The 23,009-nt window shown below is 38.6% G+C and overlaps 1 protein-coding gene across 1 annotated transcript in view; it reads left to right on the plus strand.

Moving 5' to 3' along the window:
• LOC133526605 (centromere protein F-like) overlaps positions 1-23,009 on the plus strand; it is a 144,751-nt gene that overhangs the window by 45,981 nt on the left and 75,761 nt on the right. Inside the window, exons 10-15 of the mRNA XM_061863296.1 lie at positions 9,452-9,555; positions 10,489-10,617; positions 12,698-12,942; positions 14,002-14,114; positions 15,272-15,402; positions 18,935-19,088. Of these exons, the coding sequence (XP_061719280.1) occupies positions 9,452-9,555; positions 10,489-10,617; positions 12,698-12,942; positions 14,002-14,114; positions 15,272-15,402; positions 18,935-19,088 (876 nt within the window). The remainder of the gene's footprint in view (positions 1-9,451; positions 9,556-10,488; positions 10,618-12,697; positions 12,943-14,001; positions 14,115-15,271; positions 15,403-18,934; positions 19,089-23,009) is intronic.

Below are 23,009 nucleotides of genomic sequence, written 5' to 3' on the forward strand. Positions count from 1 at the left end.
GGTTAAAAACACATTAAATCTGGAGATGTAAAAGGTCCCCAATGTCAGAGTACTAAAACTAATAAAATTTGGAGGTGTAAAGTCTCTCCAAGTGTCAAAATAAAATTTATACTAAATAAATAAACCGCGTCTGGACTGTTAAACTAGCAGTCTCATAAACTAATGCTACAGAATACATAACTAGTATGTACCAAGTCAAATATATTATATATGACGGAGACGTATAGTCTCCACGGTTAATACATTAAGTTTTGAGAAAAATAATAATACACAATAATAATGACATTAATAAGATTTGGAGGTGTAAAGGTTCTCCAAATGTCAAAGAATAAAAAAAATAAAAAATTGTATGAAATACATGTTTCACATGTAGATTAGTCTAATCATACACTTCAATACTGTAGTTGTGATTTTGCGATTCATTCTTGTTCTTTTACTGCAAACAATAAAACCCGTTATGCTGCATACGACCTTATAAAATAAACTAGCGCAAAATCAAATTCACTACGCGCGAACTAGCGCCGCATTTTTAGATTTTATTTTCTCTATTTTTTTATACTACTTACTTACTCCGTTGGCTCAGCGACCCAAAATGAGACTTGGCCTCCGACACAAGACAGCGCCACTTTTTTCGGTCCTGTGCGACCTCTCGCCAATTGTCGACTCGAAGCTCGCGCAGATCCGCCTCCACCATGTCGCTCCAGCGATACCTAGGGCGTCCGATAGGACGTCTTCCTGCTAGGCGACCCAGGTACGCACTTTTCACGTTCCGATCTTCGTCCATTCTCTCAAGGTGGCCTAACCAACGGAGTCTATTTTTTTATGGTAAAACCATTTTTCATAATGATTGTAATATGCTGATTCGTTATCGATAACAACATACATCACATAATCAAGTAAATGAAGGTCATAAACATAAAGAAGTTATGATTTGTTAAAACAATAATACTCCGTAGTACGAGCGTACACTAGACTGTTTATTCATTCATCCGACGGCGGTTGATGACCTGTTGATAGGCCTATCATCTTCCCGTTCGGGAGAAACTATACTCTAGGGAATTTTAAATATTTTGTAGGAAATTCTTGTATTAAGTTGTTCGCATGACGAAATTTTACGAAGTAGTCAACAGTGTAGCAATGTAATCATGCAAACTGCCTGTGAAATGATTGTTGTGGATATAGAGGCCATTGGATCTTATAATCCATTCCCCTTGGTAATCTACAATTCCATAAATCGACAGATTGTGACAATCAAGACGGTAACAATAAAAAGCATGTTTACTTAGGGCCGGTACAGACGGACTGCAACTTGTATGGGAACTGCATGCCGACTGCACCCCAACTGCAACGTCGACGTGCAGTTCCCATACAAGTTGCAGTCGAGTTGCAGTCCGTCTGTACCGGCCCTTATACAGGGTGACCTTAGCCATTGGAGAAACCCTAAAATCCCACGTAGGGTTACTTCTCAGGAATGCTCTGACGTTAATATTTTTTTAATTAGAACAAAAATAAAAAAATATTTTTTTCGAACAAAAGTTATTTGCAGTAATCGACAACAAAAAGAAACACACTGTGTTAATCTTTGGCAGTGTTTTTGACAATTTGTTCGAAATATTTGATAATGTCATTTTTCAAAAGTCAGAGGCTTATTTGTGTCATAAAAAAGATAATCAAAAAGGTTGAAGAAGGTCCCATACTATTCTTTGAGTATATTACCCTAGGAGCTACTAACACATACAGACTGCTCCAAAGTAAAAATTGGTAATTTGTTAATTTCTTCGAAACCGCTACACCGGCTGTTATGATACTTTGTACACTGGTTCTAAATACCCTAATGCATATGTACATTTCGGCTTTGTCCAATGGCTAGGGACACACTGTATAGATAGATAGAATACTCTTTATTGGCACACCTCGGTAAAAAGATACAAGAAAAGAAACAATTCATTAAATGTAGAGGTAGAGGCAGATAACAGGCGGTCTTATCGCTAAAAAGCGATCTCTTCCACATTGCTTTTAAAGGAATAAATAAGATCCCTCAGAAATGTATTATTTATTTGCGCCTGAGATGACATGACAAGGTGTATGTCCTCGTTCTTATGTTTACTCTTATAACTTAGTTTATACACAACCAGGCTGTAATGAATCATCCAATAATGTCTCGAAATTAGATTTAGTTTCAAAACACAGTATCTATAGTGGAAGTGCAAGGAGTGTCTGGAAATAAGATCCAGTTTCAAAACACAGTATCTGTACTATTTATGTCGTTTTCTCCCAGCAGCCGTAGCAGGTTCGTAGAAATGCATCTGCTGCGCCGGACCAACTGAGAACAAGTGTGAATGAGGCGGACATGTGCGAACACGATAATAAAAGTACAGCGAAGATTCTTAGGGTTGGGTCCTTATCTATGAACTAAACTAAACCTTGTTTTTATATCCTTGATACAGTCAGCGTCAAATACTTTGTAGCAACCATAGTAGCCAAATAGTTCGGTACACCATATATTTAGTATGGTGTACCGAACTATTTGGCCACTTTGACTGCTACAAAGTATTTGACGCTGACTGTACAAAAATGAGAGATTGCTCGAAATTGTCCAACTGATTTGGTTTTTAGATTCGTCATGTCCGTCTGTCTGTCCGATTCTGTCACAGCCACTTTTTTCCGAAACTATAAGAGCTGTACTGTTCAAACTTAGTAAGTGGATGTATTCTATGAACCGCATTAAGATTTTCACACAAAAATAGAAAAAAAAAAAACAATAAATTTTGGGGGTTCCCAATACTTAGAACTGAAACTCAAAAAATCTTTTTTCATCAAACCCATACGTGTGGGGTATCTATGGATAGGTCTTCAAAAATGATATTTAGGTTTCTAATATCATTTTTTTCTAAACTGAATAGTTTGCGCGAGAGACACTACCAAAGTGTTAAAATGTGTGTCCAAAGTGGTAAAATGTTGAACGAGGGGTGCCGTTCAATTTTAATACAAACTTTTAGCATAATTTCATTTAACTACTATTGAAACTCATAATAAACATTATGTATAAAAACAAAACATATAAAGTTGTTAGTCATACTAATTTAATGACAGAATGCTCTATAATCATAAAAACATTCTTCATAACAATCCTTAGGAATAATTTTACTTGTTATAACATACATTTCGTATAATAATTAAAATATAGTACAAAATTTTAACGAATGGTGACATAGTGTTCTATGATATACTTGGTGTCAATCAAACTATTAAATTATACAACAATCTACCTATTCAACTTTAAAGCTGGTCGCCGTTAGGTACGACGACGAGCGAAGCGAGGAGGAGTGTTAGGTAGAACTGCGACCATATGGGCAGAACCATATGTCTCGGAAATTGTATTTTTGCTTGTTCATTTTCACTAGGCGTTTATATGAAGTTTATCTGAATCCCTTAGGAACCACAGAGGTTCCAACTCACACTGGCCGCTGCTTTGCGGTAAAATGATATATGTCGAAAGATGTAAAGTACGGATGTAGGTAAGTTTGACGCTTAGAAAAATCGATTATGTTCCATGCAAATATAATGTTTAAGTTTTTTTATTAATTAGTAATTCAGTGTTGTTAAACTTTCAGCAAACTCAATCAAATAAAGTTTATGAACCATTTGCCGTGGTTTGATTGTGAAACCACACCTTCAACATTATGCTGTTGGTTTTCATGAATAAAAAACGTTCTGAGTATAAAATAGTATACAGAGTGAACATTATACTGGTTGCCTGTTATGCAAATACATTACTATGCTACTAAACTATAATTACTTTCGAAATTATGCAATTCGTTTTTATTGTATTTGTTTTTATACCAAATCATAATTTCTGCATATCAAAATTATGCAATTCAAATTATGAAAAATGAAATTTCGCAAATTGTTATTATTAAAAACATTACATTTAACTCAAAAACTATATTATTTATAAAGTTGTTCAAAGTGGCTCCATAGATTTTTTCTAACCATTTTTGGCAGGGATTGTACATTTATAAACACTTTGAAAAAAGTCTGGAAGACAGAATAGAATTAAATATAAATATTATATTCGTAAACACAATCACGAACAAACAAAATACGTATGTATAAGAAAAACATACATAGAAAATATGTAAGATGTATTTTACAGTACTTCAAAGCAATACCAAACTAGTCTTCAATGACCCTATAAACCAACTTTATTTAACCTTTTTCCCACAGGCATTGCCCCCTCTAGTACTACGTCATTGTGTTTAAAAACAATTGAACGCCACCAACAACACACACACTGAACCTTAACTCAAGGGACTAAAGCTCAAAATTGTGTAGATACTTCTGATCTAATAGTACACGTGCATCCGTTTGTGTGCGTAGTTTTTTTACTAATATCTATTTCTGTCTGTCTGTACAGCTGCCTTTGTTTTTGTACGCGCTGTATGGGATTAGTTTCGAGTTTCATACAAGTTGGACGTTAACTTCACTTTGATAGTTTTTTGTCAAAGAAATAAATTAAGTTGACATGTGTCTTGTAAAATAACTTGACTTCACGTCAATAATGTTACTAAATATTGAGTTTAAGCTTAAGTACAATCAAAACTGAAAAACCTATCTATATAATAATAATTGTACAAAGCCAATTTCGAATTCTCAATATTCATCGGCTTTTGGACGAGTAGGCTCAATTATTTAAAACAGGCAAGTTTGTGCAACTCGTGTTTTATTATCTTCGAGTATACCAATATCAATGGAGGGATTGATATCTATGACAACACTAAAATAAATGACATGTAACTAAAAGGATGTTTATTTTTGCCTCGTGGGTATTTCTTTTTTTTATTTGAATGGACAACAAGAAATATATAGTAATCAGTGTTAAAATATCAATTCATTGTTTACATACAATTTTATTCTTTCTCGACACTCGATTTTTTTTTAAATATGGCTTTTTATTAATTTGCCAGTGTCATGTCGATTTATGTTAACAATAAACAAAAATTTCGGAACGCGAATTCTTACCAGAGCTACAGTTGCTAATCCAAGTGAATACTCCTGTAAATCTACTCGATATTCAGTGGTAGAGAGATAGATTTCGATTCTACCTCCATTTTTTCTCCATAGCTTCTACGTGGGTAGATGACTCACGCAATGTGTCACCAAGCATCGACATCAGTTTCATGTTGTGACCTAATTTTATAAATCTTTTCATTTTTATGTCTATGGTGCTCTCTTCAAATCTGGCCCCAGTTCACAAGGTATACTTTATTGTTTGAAATGTTTTTATAGCTTTGTATCCTCATTGATTGATAGTTGGTTTTCGCAATTCGGAGATTTTCGTGTAAAAGTATTTCAACATTTATGATTAGTTTGCGAGATTAATCTGTATTAGATATAGTTGGTATTTCGGTCTATTGGATGTTGATCTTCTTTTGGTATTGGATATGATTTATGATTCGATCTTGTTGTTACTTGCCTGTTTCGTTCAGTGGCGAACAAAACAACGCATCAAGATTATCTGCCACTCAATAATAGTGTTACAAATAGATATATATTTCTGCAGTTCCCTTTTTAAAATATCTGCCACAGTCTAATTGAGACATAATAGGCATTATTTTTATAAAGCTATTAGAGAAAGGGAGACTTGACGCGTAGTTATTCGCTATTATTTGAGTTGTCCAGCGGCGGTATCATGGTTCCATTTTATCACTTGTCACTATACCCGTCACTTTCGCGCTTACATACTTGTTAGAACGTGACAGACATGGTGGCAAATGATAAACAGCCGACCATCTTAGCCCTACAGGAAAGTGAAGTAAGATGTTAGTGAAATATTGTGTTAGTGAATATGTGCTGTGCTTCGGGACGTAATGTGTGGTGACGAGCACTATGGTGATGTTGCGGAGGATCACGGTATGTTTTCTTCAATGTTAATAGATTATTAAATGTAAACTAGTGCCACTGCGAGTTGTAGACCTTGTATTAAGCTTCATTAGTTTAAAAAAATAAAATAAAAAATACTTCGGTCTCAAGTTCCATAGACCCTACTGGCAATTAAGTCCTTTATGCTAATTTCTACTTAAATTTTTTCCAAAAAACGAAACGACTGAAAAAGTATATTTAAGTACCGAACCTGCTCACAAAATGTCATACGAATCGGTTGAAAAATGCGAATTACAGAGAACATCCGAACATAAAGTAATAAAGATAAAGATAGTTTAATATTCAAGTAGGCATATTACAATGCGCTTATGAACGTCAAATAAAGCTACGCCGGCTCTAACCCTACACCTCTGACCCGAGAAAATTTTAAAAACCCCCTCAATTGGAGGAGGGTATCCCAATATGGACCGGCAAGAAACTCTGCGGGACTCATCTTTTCAAAACATTACATCTTATAATTAACATGCATTAAATATGACAAAATACAATTTAGATTACTATAAAAATCATGAAATTACATACAGTAGCTACTTTTCTTTATAAAAATTTGGTAAAAAAAATATATGTCATATCAAATCATACAAATACGTAGCTCATGATCATTTTTGCCTAAGCTGGAGCGGCGCTCGGTCAATAAATTATTAAACATTCTCAGTCAGTTCTAATCAGATCAATCTACCGATAGCCTTTACAATTACAACGCATTTATTTTGAAAATACTTGTATACGATTTATAGCATTGGTACCTTTTTCTTTTGTGTTCTCTGTGCTGTCAATATTATCTTATAATTTTTTGTCTATAGTTACATTCATGCTTCGAGGAAGCCGCATGAAAGATTCATACAGTAAAGGTTTTAATTATTGATACGGACTTAGTGCCAAAAATATGTACACACTACATTATTATATATTGGCAATTAGGTCGTGTAAACATATTTCTGTATCCGATTTTGTATTTCAAATTTTGATACTAGCAAAAATGTTGTATTTAATATTTAATCTTAAGTTTTTGTTTTGTAAGGCCATACATCAGTAGCAGTATAATACAGGGTGACCTTAGCCATTGGACAAACCCTGAAATCCCACGTAGGGTTACTTCTCAGGAATGCTCTGACGTTAATATTTTTTTAATTAGAACAAAAGATTTTTGCAATAATCGACAACAAAAAGAAACACACTGTGTTAATCTTTGGCAGTGTTTTTGACAATTTGTTCGAAATATTTGATAATGATGACATTTTCAAGTCAGAAGCTTATTAGCGTCGTAAATAAAAAAGATAATCAAAAAGGTTGAAGTAGGTTCCATACTATTCTTTGAGCATATTACCTTAGGAGCTACTAACACATGTAGGCTGCTCCAAAGTAAAAATTAGTAATTTGTTAATTTCTTCGAAACCGCTACACGGGCTGTTACGATACTTTGTACACTGGTTCTAAATACCCTAATGCATATGTACATTTCGGCTTTGTCCAATGGCTAGGAATACACTGTATATTATACTCTTTTAACGCTGTATTTTAGATTTTGCCTATACCTCATTTGATATTACTAGAAAACAGACAAAGATAACAGCAGAAAAAATATACAACTGCGTTACGGGAAGCACACGTGACTTCGTAGTTATTTTTACACGTATATTTCTATCGTTCCTCCATCTGTAATGGTATATGAATAGGCATATAATAGAGCACTTACACCACCCATTATATTTATTACCGCGCAACGACCTGGGTTATATTTAGCCCACAGATGTAACCAGACCAGGTGCTCTGGTGTGGTGGCACTATATTTATGTGTACAGTCAACCAATTTGATTCCTAGGCCACTATAGAACCATGCCATAATACTTCTACGACAGTGCTTATTGAGTGATGCGTGTCAAGTATCTAGTAGTTAAAGCGACAGGGTTCTATAGATTGTAATTGCTTGACTGTACAGTTGATTTAGTTATTCTTAATGCTGATGTTCGAGGATGAATCCCATTTGTTTCATACAAAGACTTGCTTATTGTTGAAGAGTTATTAAATCCGCCATTCTACTTAGCCTACATTTGCAGAGTTTCATATTTTTGTTAGTATCGCCAACACAAACAAACTACAAATATATTCTTGAGTGCACAATATTTATGTTTACTTTTCCTCGCTGTGCTATACCCTGTTTATTGCAAAACACTGATTTATGTTCGATCATTTTGTTGGTACATAACAAGTCGAATGGTATAAGATTGCGGCTGAAATTCTTATGCAGCCTGTTTGATATTAACGAAATAATTTACTTCTTATTTACTTCCGATGGCGCTACAACCCTTTGTGTTTCTTGGCCTCCTCCACTATCTTCCTCCAGTTGTCGCGATCCTTGGCAACCTTCCTCCAGTTGGTATACTACCTCATCTTCCTAAGATCTTCCACACAAATAACTACTTACCAACAATATAGTACGCCTTTACATTTTAACCCCTTATTCATAAACGTGTGCTAAAGTTGACAAGCCGATAACAATCGTTTGTCCCTTTCCATCATACCAATACCGGCAAGGGACAAACGATTATTAGCGGCTTGTCAACTTTAACACACGTTTATGAATAAGGGGGTAAGAAATTGGGGGTGTTGTGGGTTTTAGTTAAAAAAGTTTTTTTTTTTATTCTAAACAAATTAAAATGGAATGAAAGGCCTTTTTATAAGCCTTTGTGATCTAAATTTTGCTTCCGGCTTTTGACCGCCAAAGACGTCATATAACGCGCGCGGCTACAGCCCAATATCAACCTTCATGCGTACTGACAAGGTTCACGATTACTCGCCGCGTACGATAGGCGTGGCGTTCAAAAGGTTAAAATCAGGAATAATCTATATCACTAGTGTATAGTTTTTATAAGGGTCCGGAAAAGTGGCGTATTAGAAGACAGGCCTATATTCAGCAGTGGGCGATAAAGGGCTGATATGACTATAGTTTATGTAAGTTGCAATTCGATCGTGCCGGGGTATAGGTATGACACATCTCTTGTATAACAAATGCGTCGGACTGGTTATCTTTGCGGTGGGATCACAGGTCAGGCGTGAACAGTGAACACGGACATAATATGTATGTTTATTTATTTATTGCCATTGGATAAGATTTCCGTGATTTTACCTAAAGTTATACGAGCAAAAACAATTATCTAGAGTCCATCTAAGCTAACTCTGTTCACGTGACAACGTGTGGAGTGTCACAAATAATAGTATTTTTTCAGAGAAACTTGACGCTTCCACAGTTTTCACAGTTAGTGAAACCGGGTACCCTACTCATGGAGTAAGGTTGCCAGAGCTCAACGAGGGTGCGGAGCGTTAGGGGCTCTGGAGTTGCAGGCGTACATAGGTTACGAAAACTGCTTACCATCAGGCGGGCCTTATGCTTGTTTGCCACTGATTTAGTATAAAAAAAAAGTTTGTGCAGATTTATATTGGTACGACTCCAGCCTAAATAATAATGTCAATGAATGGATGTCGCTAAAACTAGATTTATTGTCAACAGTTGTCGAGCCTGCGCGAGGAGGCCGGCGAGGCGGACAAATGGAAGCAGCGGCGCCACACCACCTTCGACCAGAACAGGCACCTTGAGGAGGTCACCAAGGAAAGGTGAGCTATAACTGATATAGTGTTCATTGCAAGGTTGCTATGCATAACTCTCGCCTTGTTCAACATTGAATATCAACCCAATCGATCAACTGATCAGCTTTAAGCGCGTGGTTGTAGTAGACGCCAAATCGCAACGTTAAACCCTTGACGCATTCATTTTTGCTATCTCACACTTATCATCATCATCACAGGCCTTTGCGTCTATTGCAGACGATTTAAGCATTGCTGTTTAGACAACGGGGTTGGTGACTGTAGAGGATCGACCTCCCACATTTTTGGCAGAGGAAGCTCAATCTGAGGATCCAGTCCCGTTTTGCTTTCTGTGACACCTTCTGCTATCTAACGCATTAAACCAGGCTTGGTCGCATAGCCTTCTCCACTCCACAACACGCTTGCGCCATCCATCACCGTCTTCAGCTAAGGTTTCCCAGGCATGGTGGTCGATTTCAAATGCTGACATGTTCTTCTTCCTCCTGCCCTTATCCCACGTTATGTGGGGTCGGCACAACATGTTCTTCTCTTCCATTCTCCTCTATCTTTCGTCACCTCAGCACTCACTCCTTTCTTTCTCATATCCTCTTTCATACAATCCATCCATCGTTTTTTGGGTCTACCATCCGCTCTCCGTCCATCAACATTCATTCCTAACATTCTTTTTCCTATATGGCATTCATCCCTCCTCATTAAATGCCCATACCACGCTAACCTGCCACTCCTTACCTTCTCCGCTACCGGTGCTACTTTCAAACTTCCCCTTATATACTCATTTCAAATGCTGACATGTTTCGCTTAATACAGTCTTTAAAGCGCTGCATCGGTCTTCCAACGTGCCTTCTATCTCACACTAATCCTCACATAAAGGAATCCCTTATGTTTTATGCCTCGGGTCAGTGTCATCTATAACTTATGCTAAACCGAACATAATTATTACAGGGACAGCTTCAAACGCGTAGCCACAAGCCTGCAGCGAATCGTCGGTCAACTAGTAGCGTACTGCGCGGCCGCGGAAGATGAACTCAACCGCACCGTCCTCGCCGAGCTGCTCTCGCGTTTGCTGCCTGAGTAAGTTTTTTATTTAAGAATATCATTATATCAACATTTTATCGTCCATTGATGAGCATTTACCCCGGCCCTAATGGTGGCCATGCACCATCCTTCCTACCGTCCAATCGTCATGACGCTGCAGGCTTGATCCAAGCAGTTCGTCTATATAACACCATACACACCATGTATGGCCACCATAAGCTAATCTCATGAAGAAGGCCCACATGACCCACAATCTTCCAAATGTCGTCTACCCAACGACCTAACGGACGTCAGGCGTCTTACTAACTTCTTTTATTAGAGAGTCTACATTATAAGAACACTTTGAATCGGATGCTTTTAGAGGAATAAGTGTTTAATTAATAGGTATGGCAAGTACCCACGTCGCTATACTAGCTGTATAGAAAAATGAATACTTATGTTAGGGCACCAACCCTTTTTTACTTGCTTGGGTGGCTACCGTTCCTAAATCCACCAACGGAGCGGCAGATGACGTTAACGTGATTCATGATACGCTGAAGTGGCAAGGAGAGGAACTTGGTCGTATAAACCTGTTGCTAGCTTGTTCGCAAGCCACATTCTGATATCTGTTTAGGACTGCTGATCTCTTTTCAAAAGCTTGCTGACTCGTGCTATTATACTTCACTGATTGCTTATTCACATATAATATTTGATGTCTTGTTTTTGCTATCGGTTTCGACATTAGCCAAACTAAATTTGTTACTCGATTATATTTATTCAAATAGTGATTTTAACCTAGTGACATCACATGTTGCAACTGGATTTAACTATCAATAAAACATACAAACGTGAAGCCAAAACATTGTAACGTTATAAAGAAGTAAAAAAACGTCGATTTTAACACACATAAATATTCGCCAAGGAAACAAACGAAATAGTATTTTATACAGTCATGACATAATAGAGAGCTTCAGTGGAGTACCGTGTTTTGCTGAGTTGCCTAAGTAAGGTACGGGATTGAAAAGCTTGATTATATCAATATTGTATACAATACTTTTTCTACTAGTCATCTAAAATAGTACTTTTATCATTGAGTTGGGAGCCCATAAATGAAAAGTACGCAATTATAGTTTAGACAAGTAGAAAAAAGGTTTTTGTAAGAAACTTTTCACTAAGATCTTGCGTTCTACAAACCTACATTCAGATACCTTGACTTACATCAATGATTTTGTCCGTCCAAATGAAAACCGCGGGTCGTCAATTTCTGTCTTTAGGTGAATCTAAATTTGTCCATATCCTATTTGTGAGTAAAAGGGGCTGCATTTGATATCCTGTTGGATCCCCGCCAATAGTAACCTTTTAAGTTGACACAAAATAAAAAGGCAACAACTACGAACGTTTCAAAGAAATATCAACTCTGAATTGCTTTACGTAAGATTGAAATTACAAGTACACCTATACTTGTCATGCGTTATTTGAGATCATTACATTATCTAACTCATGAATGAAAATGTGAATTCAAAAGCGACTTTAGGTCATAGTTTAGTTATTGTTTCACAATCCAGTTATTATAACTGCGAGATTTGCTATGCAATTAATAATGCTATTCCAAGAACGACACTTGCAGTTTCTTGCAAATTATATTTAGTTGGGTCCTTTTAACAGATAAATATATTTATATATGAGCTTTTATTAAAAGATGGCCTACCACAAGTTTCAACCTTTACAAGCCGTTACTGAATCATACTAGTCGCCAAAACAAGATATATTTTTATAGTTTATTAGATATTGATCAAAATATAATTTGATTAATTTCCGGGTATAAAGGAGGATGCATTCCTTCTAATGTAGCATGGTCAATACTTCTAAATTTTACCACTAAAAGTGCCCGATTTGGAACCACTAAGCTTACTTCTGCGAAGTTCTTTCGAATGCAAAAAAGTGCAGTAGTTATGGCCGTTATAGGATTGATTTTTGTTATTATTTAATTTTGGTTGTCATCTCACGATATACCATTATATGGTCGATTTATGGTTTCTATTTTCTGTTGATGGCACTTGTCATAGGCCTATCTACCATAATTAAAAAAAATAGATGCAAAACTATAAATACTCAGTAAATACTTTTTCTTTATCAGGGCATCTCTAATCGAAGAACCCCGCCCATCAACGCCCAACCTCGACATATCCGTCCGCAGCAAGCACGTTCACTTCGCACCAGACTTATCTGTCCTTGCGGACCTGGACTCTGAAGGCGTGGCTGGCTTTCTGCAGGGCCAGAGGGACGTTAGCATCGATATCAAGAGGGAATTGGAGCTTAGCTTGAGAAGATTAAGAGAGGAGGCTCAAGAATTGTTGGAAACTGCTGCAAGAGTTAAAGGAAGTAAGTATTAGGTGTCTCAAAGATAAAATTTGCACCAGTTCTATCTGTCCTTCTGGACCTGGACTCTGAAGGCGTGGCTGGCTTTCTGCAGGGCCAGAGGGACGTTAGCATCGATATCAAGAGGGAATGAGAGCTTAGCTTGAGAAGGTTAAGGGAGGAGGCCCAAGAATTGTTGGAAACTGCTGCAAGAGTAAAAGGAAGTAAGTATTAGGTGTCTCAAAGATAAAATTTGCACCAGTTCTATCTGTTCTTGCGGACCTGGACTCTGAAGGCGTGGCTGGCTTTCTGCAGGGACAGAGGGACGTTAGCATCGATATCAAGAGGGAATTGGAGCTTAGCTTGAGAAGGTTAAGAGAGGAAGCTCAAGAATTGTTGGAAACTGCTGCAAGAGTTAAAGGAAGTAAGTATGAAGTGTCTCAAATATAAATTTTGCACCAGATTTATCTGTCTTCGCAGACCGGGGATCTGAAGGTGTGACTGGCTTTCTAAAGGGGTAGAGGGACGTTAGCATCGATATTAAGAGGGATTTGGAACTTAGCTTGAGTAGACAGAGAAGAGGCATATGAACTTTTAGAAACCGCTGCAAAAGTCAAAGGAAGTATTGGGTGATCTTCTCAGGCCATGTCTGATAGATGATACGCGCCTGAGTTGTTTTTCCACGCAGACCTGGACTCCGAAGGTTGTTGCTTGTTTCCTGCTGGAAGTGATATATAGGCTTTAGAAATGATACCAAGCCAAGCTTGCTGTAGGGTTAGGTCGTTTGTGTGAAATGTCCCATAATATATATTTTTTCGTTTTTTTTTTTTAATGAACTGCGATTACACGTTGGTTTTAGATCACACTGGTCCTAACATTGATATTTATAAGAGTTATAAAAAGAGAAATGCCTTTAGAGTTCAAGGCCCCTTGAAGGGCTTGAAGTCCGAAGTATTGGTATACTTGGAGTGTTTGCTGGTGCAAGTGCACATAGATATTTCACGGTTAAATGTGGCGTTTAATTATTCATCGAGACTGTTATTATACTTATTATATATCTAAAGTAATGTTGTTTGTTTACAGAACCGGTGCCAGAGTCGCACATGCTGGAATCCAGTTCGGTGCAGATCACAGAACTTGTGGAGCAGCTGGACTCGAGACAGAACAACTGCGAAAATTGCGAACTACACAGGAAGGTAACTATCATAGTGTAATAAATAGTAAACCTTATTGTAACGGGGTAAAGTATAATAGCGAAGGAACCGGTGCCAGAGTTGTATATGCTGGAATCCAGTCAGGTGCAGATCACTGAACTTGTGGAACAGCTGGGAAAACTGCAAACTACACAGGAAGTTACGTCAAAAAAATGCAAGTAGTGTAATAGTAAACCTTATTGTAACGGGGTAAAGTATAATAGCGAAGGAACCGGTACCAGAGTCGCACATGCTAGAATCCAGTCAGGAGGAGATCACAGCACTTGTGGAGCAGCTGGACTCGAGACATAACAGCTGCGAAAATTGCGAACTACACAGGAAGGTAACTTATAGCCGTCATCATCATCATCATCATTATAGCCGTAGTGTAATAAATAGTAAACCTTATTGTAACCGGGTAAAGTATAATAGCGAAGGAACCGGTGCTAGAGTCGCACATGCTGGAACAGCTGCGAAAATTGCGAACTGCACAGGAAGGTAATTACCGTAGTGTAATAGTAAACCTTATTGTAACGGGGTAAGGTATAATAGCGAAGGAACCGGTGCCAGAGTCGTATATTCTGGAATCCAGTCAGGTGCAGATCACTGAACTTGTGGAACAGCTGGGAACACTGCAAACTACACAGGAAGTTACGTCATCGTAGATATTGGTAACAGTAAACTTTTTATATGTATTTGTTTGTATGGTTTGTAACTTAATATTCCTGGTCAATAAGGGAAACGACGGCACGAGAGAGAAATGAACAGAAAATACTAACAACAATACATCAGAGCAATTTAAACGAAGAATTATATGGTTGTATATCAACAATAGTTAAATTCAAGGTGCAGCGTCTTGATGCACATTTTTTAAATAGAAGCATTGATATTTATGTTTGTCTTAAAAATAAAAAAACTTAATCAACGACGAGCAACAACAACCAAAGAGGGGCGGGAGGGGGTTAGGGTCGCCAACGCGCATGTAACTCCTCTGGAGTTGCAGGCGTACATAGGCTACGGATACTGCTTACCATCAGGCGGGCCGTATGCTTGTTTGCCACCGACGTAGTATAAAAAACAAAAAAATTGAATTTTCTGTACTATTATGCAGATCAACCCCTACAACTTTTTCTATTGATTATATTATCTCGCTGCTTCAGAACATGGAGGAGGCAATGATGGAATGCCTACAACGTGAGAATCTTCTGCGTTCGGACCTAGAAGCTGCTCTCATGAAAGTAGCGCAACTCATGCAGCCCGAGAGACATTCATGCGATCTCGTCGTCGAAGGGTAAGTTGTGATCATTTTTTTTTATGTTAAACTCTTGTGAGAATTAGTTATAGTACCTGGGCGACCGAGCTTTGCTCGGTTATAACTATTTATTGTAATATGGTGGTGTATAGGTGATAAACTTAACTACATTTTTTTACTAAATTAAACTTGTCTAAAATAATAAAAATTTAAATATTCTATATAAGCTTGAACATATATAAAAAAAAAAAGTTAGTCACCGGGCGGGATTCGAACCCGTAACACTGGTTGTTTCTTGCCGCCCGCGTCTTAACCCGCTGGACCAGACGGACAGTGGCCTGCCGCACGAAATTAGCGACCATATTCGGCGTCGAAAGAAAAACGCATGAAAACTCGAAAACACGCGTTTTCCCAAATATAAGACTAATCTGGATCGATTGTTTACCCCCAAAAACCCCAAAATGTCACACAATATGTATATGGTATATATATATACAAGAATTGCTCGTTTAAAGGTATAAGATAATATGATCAGACCGCCTGTTGTCTGCCTTTAAATTTAATCAATTGTTTATTTTTCTTGTATACTTTTACTGAGGTGTGCCAATAAAGAGTATTCTATCTATCTATCTATGATTTAGGTGACCAGGCTTTTGCTACGGGTGTCGGTTTTATCAGCGACGCTTATAGTCTTCGAGCAATACCGGGTTCCGACACGTCGGAAGACTCTGAACAGAGGGACTCCTTATCGCGATATCTTACCGCATAAATCGTTCTGCCATTTTTTGCGGTATTATTTAGGTTTTATAGTAAAAAATAAATATTTAAATAAATAAATATTATAGGACATTATTACACAAATTGACAAGTCCCACAGTAAGCTCAATAAGGCTTGTGTTGAGGGTACTTAGACAACGATATATATAATATATAAATATTTATAAATACTTAAATACATAGAAAACACCCATGACTCAGGAACAAATATCCATGCTCATCACACAAATACATGCCCTTACCAGGATCTGAACCCGGGACCATCAGCTTCGTAGGCAGGGTCACTACCCACTAGGCCAAACCGGTCGTCATTTGACACCTAAGAACGTTTACGTAATAAAAATGCAGGTCACAAGTTCGTTCGTTTTATGTCGATATGGAATCAGTGGTGGTCCCGCACTGGCTATTATATAACGTGACAGGTACAAGTTGATAGTATCAATAGGGTTTTATTATTTCGTCTCTGTCACACAATGTTATATGCATAATGCTATACATGTGGTTCCCCAATCTATGGCATAATTTTTTTGGCAATAATTCTATTCTGCATAATAACTTAAGGCATAATATACTGTTAGCATAAACTCACTTGGTATTGGATAGTACTACGTACTTTGCGCATATTTTTTTATTTATTGAAGTATCTTTTGGCATAAAATTAATGTCCGAATTGAGACCTGGTATCTGTATCATTTTGCATAATTCGCTATTAAGCATAAACTATTACAAGCATAAATCTTATGGCATAGAAAAGTGTTGCATACTTGCAAGAGTCATATATGTTTGTAGGCGGAATATTTTTTGGCAGAAATTAATTTGCCGAATGTTTGTTGTGTTTTGTTTATGAATAAAAAATTGAATTGAATTGAATTGAATTGTTTCGCAATTCACGACTACATGAAGCTGTTGGATCTGGGTAGCTCCGGTGCTGCGGAAGAGCAGCTCGTCCGCTCTCGCGTGACGAAGAACTCGTGCCCTCCCTCCGCGCCTCCGTTTTCGCAATTGCTCTCCTGGGGGTAGGACAGACAAGACCACATGGATAGTGGGGTCCTCTGATTCTGTTTTGGATGACCTTGATATTTTGGTGATCTTTTGATTGAATGGGTATTTTTTTGAAAATCAGTTTAAAAACGGCTGATCATTTAATTACTTTTCATTACAAACCGACGATTTCTTTAATTTTAATATTCGTCGAAAAACAATTCTACCAAATGTATCTTATCTTATCTTAGGTCATAGAAGTTGCCAATTGGAAGGAATCGAAATGAGTTTTCTGCAAAGTAAATTTTCGGCTAGAACCTATTACACTAAACAGGTTATGCCAAGAACGTTTCGGACAATTGAACAAACGTAAAATAAAATTATTCGTACCAAAATTCGGCCAAGATAATAATAGTCTATTTAAAATTCGAACTCGCATACATTCGGGCTATTGTACTCGTATATTATACAAACTGAAGCTTTCTGCAAATTTAATACTCGTCGAAAAATAGTTCTGCTAAATAGGTTACGCCAGATGCGTTTCCGGTCACGGAAGTAATGCCAAACGGACGGAACTCTACACATGTAAGGGCAAATTGTGAACAATGAGACATTACGATATTTACGATTCATCTATTTCCCTGAATCCAGTTATGCAGAAATGTATGATTGCGAACCTAGCTCCTCAGATCGATCTCAGCTCGGACCCACGGGCAGAACCCATAACGGCCTTAATGTCCGACTATTAGTCCTCCGCCGTATCATTACAAGTACTAAACGTTCTGACGTTTTAACGAGTTCGAAACCATTTTATCACGGTACACCTGCACATACCACTGGCTTGAGGCATTGCTGTGAAGTTCCAGCGGGGGACCACCATAAGGAACAGAAGTATGATGTAGGTCCCCGATTGCCAGAAATCGCAAATATGTTGCTTAAGGCTTAGCACGCACTGCGGTTTTTTTCTTGCGGTTGCGGTCTGGCCGAAAACGCCGAACCGCGGAGGAACTCGCACTGCGGTTGCGTTTCCGCGGTTTTCACGTTCAGTATGACAATGGATTTCCTCAGAGCAGTATGTGTTGTGGCCTTAGTTTTAAGAAATAAAAAAAATAGAAAACGTCTTCGCCAACATAAGTACTGGGTGCATCCTCTAACAGATCAAAGATATTGGAAGGCATACCGGCAACGAACTTTCGGATTCCGACGACATAATGCAGCGCACAACAAACACCTCACTGCTCCGCTCTCTGAGCCGAACTGACGAAAAAACCGCTTTTTACGAACCGCAGGGGGGGCGCTGCCGTACATGAAGTATGGGATACATAAAAACGCGCGGTTGCAAACCGCGAATCAAAATGTAGCAAGTTGCGTTTTTAAAATCGGTCACTGAAATAAATCGCAAGTGCGTGCGCTTATAAAGAATGCCGTACGTTACATTTTTTGCGGTAGCGGAACCCAGGGATCGGAAACCGGTATTTTTTGTATGGGAACGAAAACGGTATTTTTTCGTTCTTTGTTTTTAGGGTTCCGTAGCCAAATGGCAAAAAACGGAACCCTTATAGATTCGTCATGTCCGTCTGTCTGTCCGATTCTGTCACAGCCACTTTTTTACTTCATTTCTAATTAGGCAATCTAATAATACGAAGTCGTTATCTGAAAACACAACTGAGTCCTACATTTAGAGTATAAAATAAACCGAAATATGTGGTTATTTCGATGTTTTTGCAAAAAACCGGTTCCGATCCCTGGCGGAACCGCTTTTTAAAAACCGCAGGGCGTGCTAAGCCTAAATAAGTGTCGGTTCTGGTACAAGGTACGGCACGGGGCAGCACCACCAGTCGCCCGCGCCGCCGCCGCGCCGCGCGCCCCCCGCGGGCCCCGCGTCGCTGGACGCCGGCGCCTCGCCGCGCCTGCTCGCCGCCAGCTGCGACGCCCTGCACAGGGAGAGGGACGACTTGCAGCAGCAGGTAACACCTGGTTGCAATTATTTATACATTTCAGTAACTCTTATGTTAACGGTCCGTTCTAACGGCCTGCCTGTTTAAATCGATTCACATTTGTTCGTTTGATATCAATGAACGGTGTTCTTAGAAATAAATAATAACGGGACCGGGACTCTAACACATTCACAGTATTTGCCATTAGGGTCCACACGGAGCGAGCCTTAAGCATACGCGCGAGGCAATTTCCTCGCGCACAAAATGACCAGTGAAGACTTACCTCGGCCGAGGCGACACGCGCGTTTTCCTCGCCCGAGCGCGACCTTGGCCGAGCCGCTCGGTGTCGGTTTTTCGGCATGCTCAAAGGCGCCTCAGACGTTTTCAGCACGCCAGTGTAGACATGTGCGCGTGGTTGTTTTGAAAACATGACAACGTTAGAAAAAACTAATAATAACGAGTGTCGCAAATTGACGTGTCCTTCTTTTCTTCTTCATTTTCTTTTAAATTGCTTTAGATAGCAAAATAAAAGAAACGCAAGCCACTGCAGTCATTCCGTGCGGCGCCATTTTGAACAGCTGACTGAGTGACGCCATCTTGCCGAGCGAATTGGCTCGAGTGAGGCAAACGAGCTGAAGCATAAAGTTTCCTCGCGAGGCTGCTCGCTCTGTGTGGACGCCTAAACTTCAGATTGAAAAAAAAAAACACTTGCTAAAACAACAATATCGATATCGCTTTTATCATAAAGTGGTTTTTCTAACCAGATTAAACTTGGCATCAAATGTGTTCACGATAACCTAGCCATAACTTGCATAGCTAATGAATTTCCACCCGCTTACTAACCCACTAACTCACAATTACGGCACTGCTGCGCGCGCACCGGCACGCAGGTGAGACGACTGACCGAGTCGCCGGTACACAAGCTGTGCTGCGAGAAGGTATACAACGGTTACGTACGGTCAACCAATTTGATTCCTAGGCCACTATAGAACCATGTCATAATGACTTCTACGACAGTGCTTATTGAGTGATGCATGTCATGTATAGAGTAGTTAAAGCGACAAGGTTCTATAGTGGCCTAGGATTCAAATTGGTTGACTGTACACGTGGCATGGTACATTTGGTTTTATATTATTACTTGGCTTTTGTATATGTTATCGAAACGCTTAAAATACTTTAAAATATAATTTTAAAATTATTAGATAATGGGAAATATATCGGTTCACGGCCCTATAATTTTATCCCTTATATTTCAGATACTAAATTGACAGATTGCTTTAATTTGTTCGACTTTTCTGTCTTTCAACTTTCTATTAGAGCGCCATCTTGATAATTAACCTCGTGAATTCCTTTGTTATTTGCTCATTAATATTGTTTAAAGTGTGGTAGTGTGCAGTGCACGGAGGATTAATTTTGAAACGCATTTAACTACCATTTTGGAGTCAAAGACGACGTGCAACGTGCTACTTGTAAAGTCCAGAGGCCCGTTTCCCAAAAGCTTGTAGCTTGTAATAAAAGTGGAAGTCCCTTTTTAACAAAAGCTGTCAAAAAGTGACAACCGCTTGTATTACAAGTTACAAGCTTTTGAGAAACGGGCTCCGGCTATCGCTTTACAACAGCTACTAAAATCACCGTACACGATCTTGTACTAACCGTACAATTTTAGTCGTATTTAAAGCTCCTTTATACTGGCGAAATAGTCCCACTGGATTGAAGCCATAATTTTAAAAGAATGCATGAATGAATCTGTCTTTCAATCAAAGATACAATTGATTGAGTAAGCTGTGTAAAATCTTAGACAATTTCTTGCTTCAAATGTGACAGATAAACGAGATGGCGCTGTACAGCTCCATATGTTTTGCGGTCACTGGATTTGGATTGTCAAATGTCTACTTTTGACAATAAGAGTTACCGCAAGTACGCGCAGTACAGCACCATCTGTCTTTTCTTAAACATACCTCTCTATTACAATCAATTCTCTTCCTTACATGTTTTTTTTTTCAATACATGATGTCATTTGTACAAAAGTAGGAATTGGCCAATCTAACTGCAACATCCTATAATATAACCATCATTTGACAGGAGGTGCGGTATATAGAATATAAAGACAAAAACCAGTCTGATGTAGGTTATATGACACTTAGGCAGGGGTCGTTTTCGCCCGCCGCGTGGGGGACGCCGACGACCACTCCCGAGCATTCCCGAACATACCATTCAGACGCCGCGGGCGGCGGGCCGCTGTCGGCCGCGGGCGGCGGGTGAAAACGACCCCGGCCTTATAAACCATAATCATAAATCATTTATTTCGTGATAAAATTTAATATACATACAGAAGTATATATATTACAAAAAAATAAGATTAGAACATATTGAAATTGTTTACCACGAAATGGGCTCGCCTCAGCATAATGCTGACCTGAAGGTCAGCGCTGATCTTCCGGCGAGACCATTTGTGGGCCACGATTGCAACTGTACGGCACGGCCTCGTTAAACTGAACGCATCCACTTGCCACAGCTACTAGCGCCATCTACGTGTATGACAGAAATGACAATGTAATAATTAATAAATAACAATGAACCAATTACCGCGCAATTAAGCGCTGGTGGCCTAGCGGTAAGAGCGTGCGACTTGCAATCCGGAGGTCGCGGGTTCAAACCCCGGCTCGTACCAATGAGTTTTTCGGAACTTATGTACGAAATATCATTCGATATTTACCAGTCGCTTTTCGGTGAAGGAAAACATCGTGAGGAAACCGGACTAATCCCAACAAGGCCTAGTTTACCCTCTGGGTTGGAAGGTCAGATGGCAGTCGCTTTCGTAAAAACTAGTGCCTACGCCAAATCTTGGGATTAGTTGTCAAGCGGACCCCAGGCTCCCATGAGCCGTGGCAAAATGCCGGGACAACGCGAGGAAGAAGAAGGAGAACAATGAACCAATTACATCACTTGATTTTCTATGTAGTATAAAACATTAACATAAATAGATATCGCATGTGTAAGTAAAGTCTAATAACTAGATATCCAGATAAGTATATTTGGATGTAGAAGATAACTTGTAAAACTTTAAGTAAATAATATATTCCTGCATGCATGTTATGTTGCATGTAACTATATAAAGCTTAGAATTAATGTTTACATGTATGCTGCTTTTTATTAATAAAGGGCCCCCTTGTGCCAATGACCTTTGATCTGAATCCCTTAGTTTTGTAGCTTATCATATTAATAGCAACGGCTGTAAGCAATATAGTATCCAATATTTACGTCAAAGTTCACTGTCTTCGAGATATTTGGCTTATAAGTTGAACAATTTTAAGCCAAAAAACTGGATTACTGGCCATGTTGTATTAACTTAATTTGTTAAATTGTATGTGTAATGTGTATTGTATTTTAATATGTACTGTATTTTAATGATATGCTGTCTATTTCCCTTTGCAATAAATAAATAACTTTTGTGTTAATTATAGAAAAAAATAGTCCCTTTCCCCCCAAGAATATTTGAATTTCGCGTCTTTTTCTACTGACAAACTAGGCGTGCCAGAGTATACTACTGATAACTGACACATTAATATATATGTATATACTAATACTGACATAATATGTGATAGTCCACATGGAAAGGGCCCTAATGGCGGTCGGCGCTTGCGCCCTTCTATCTTCGTAAGTCATAGTAATGGAGCCGAATCAGACGTAAGCGCCGACCGCCATAAGGGCCCTTTTGATTTGGATCGTCACATATATGTAATACAGAGTATAAGGAGCGTGCATGAACTGTAGGAGGCAGCACAGGAGCCGTCAGATTTTTGGCGCGAGGCGTAAATGTGATGTTTATTGTTCCGACGTAGCCCACAAGATGGCAGAACCTACTATGCACAAGAAAACACTTGACGTGTAAATGTGCATGTTTATGGGTCCGATTCAGACCACAAGATGGCAGACCCTCCAACGCGCACG

This window comes from Cydia pomonella, chromosome 16 (genome assembly GCF_033807575.1).
Source record: "Cydia pomonella isolate Wapato2018A chromosome 16, ilCydPomo1, whole genome shotgun sequence".
Classification (NCBI taxonomy): Eukaryota; Metazoa; Arthropoda; class Insecta; order Lepidoptera; family Tortricidae; genus Cydia; species Cydia pomonella.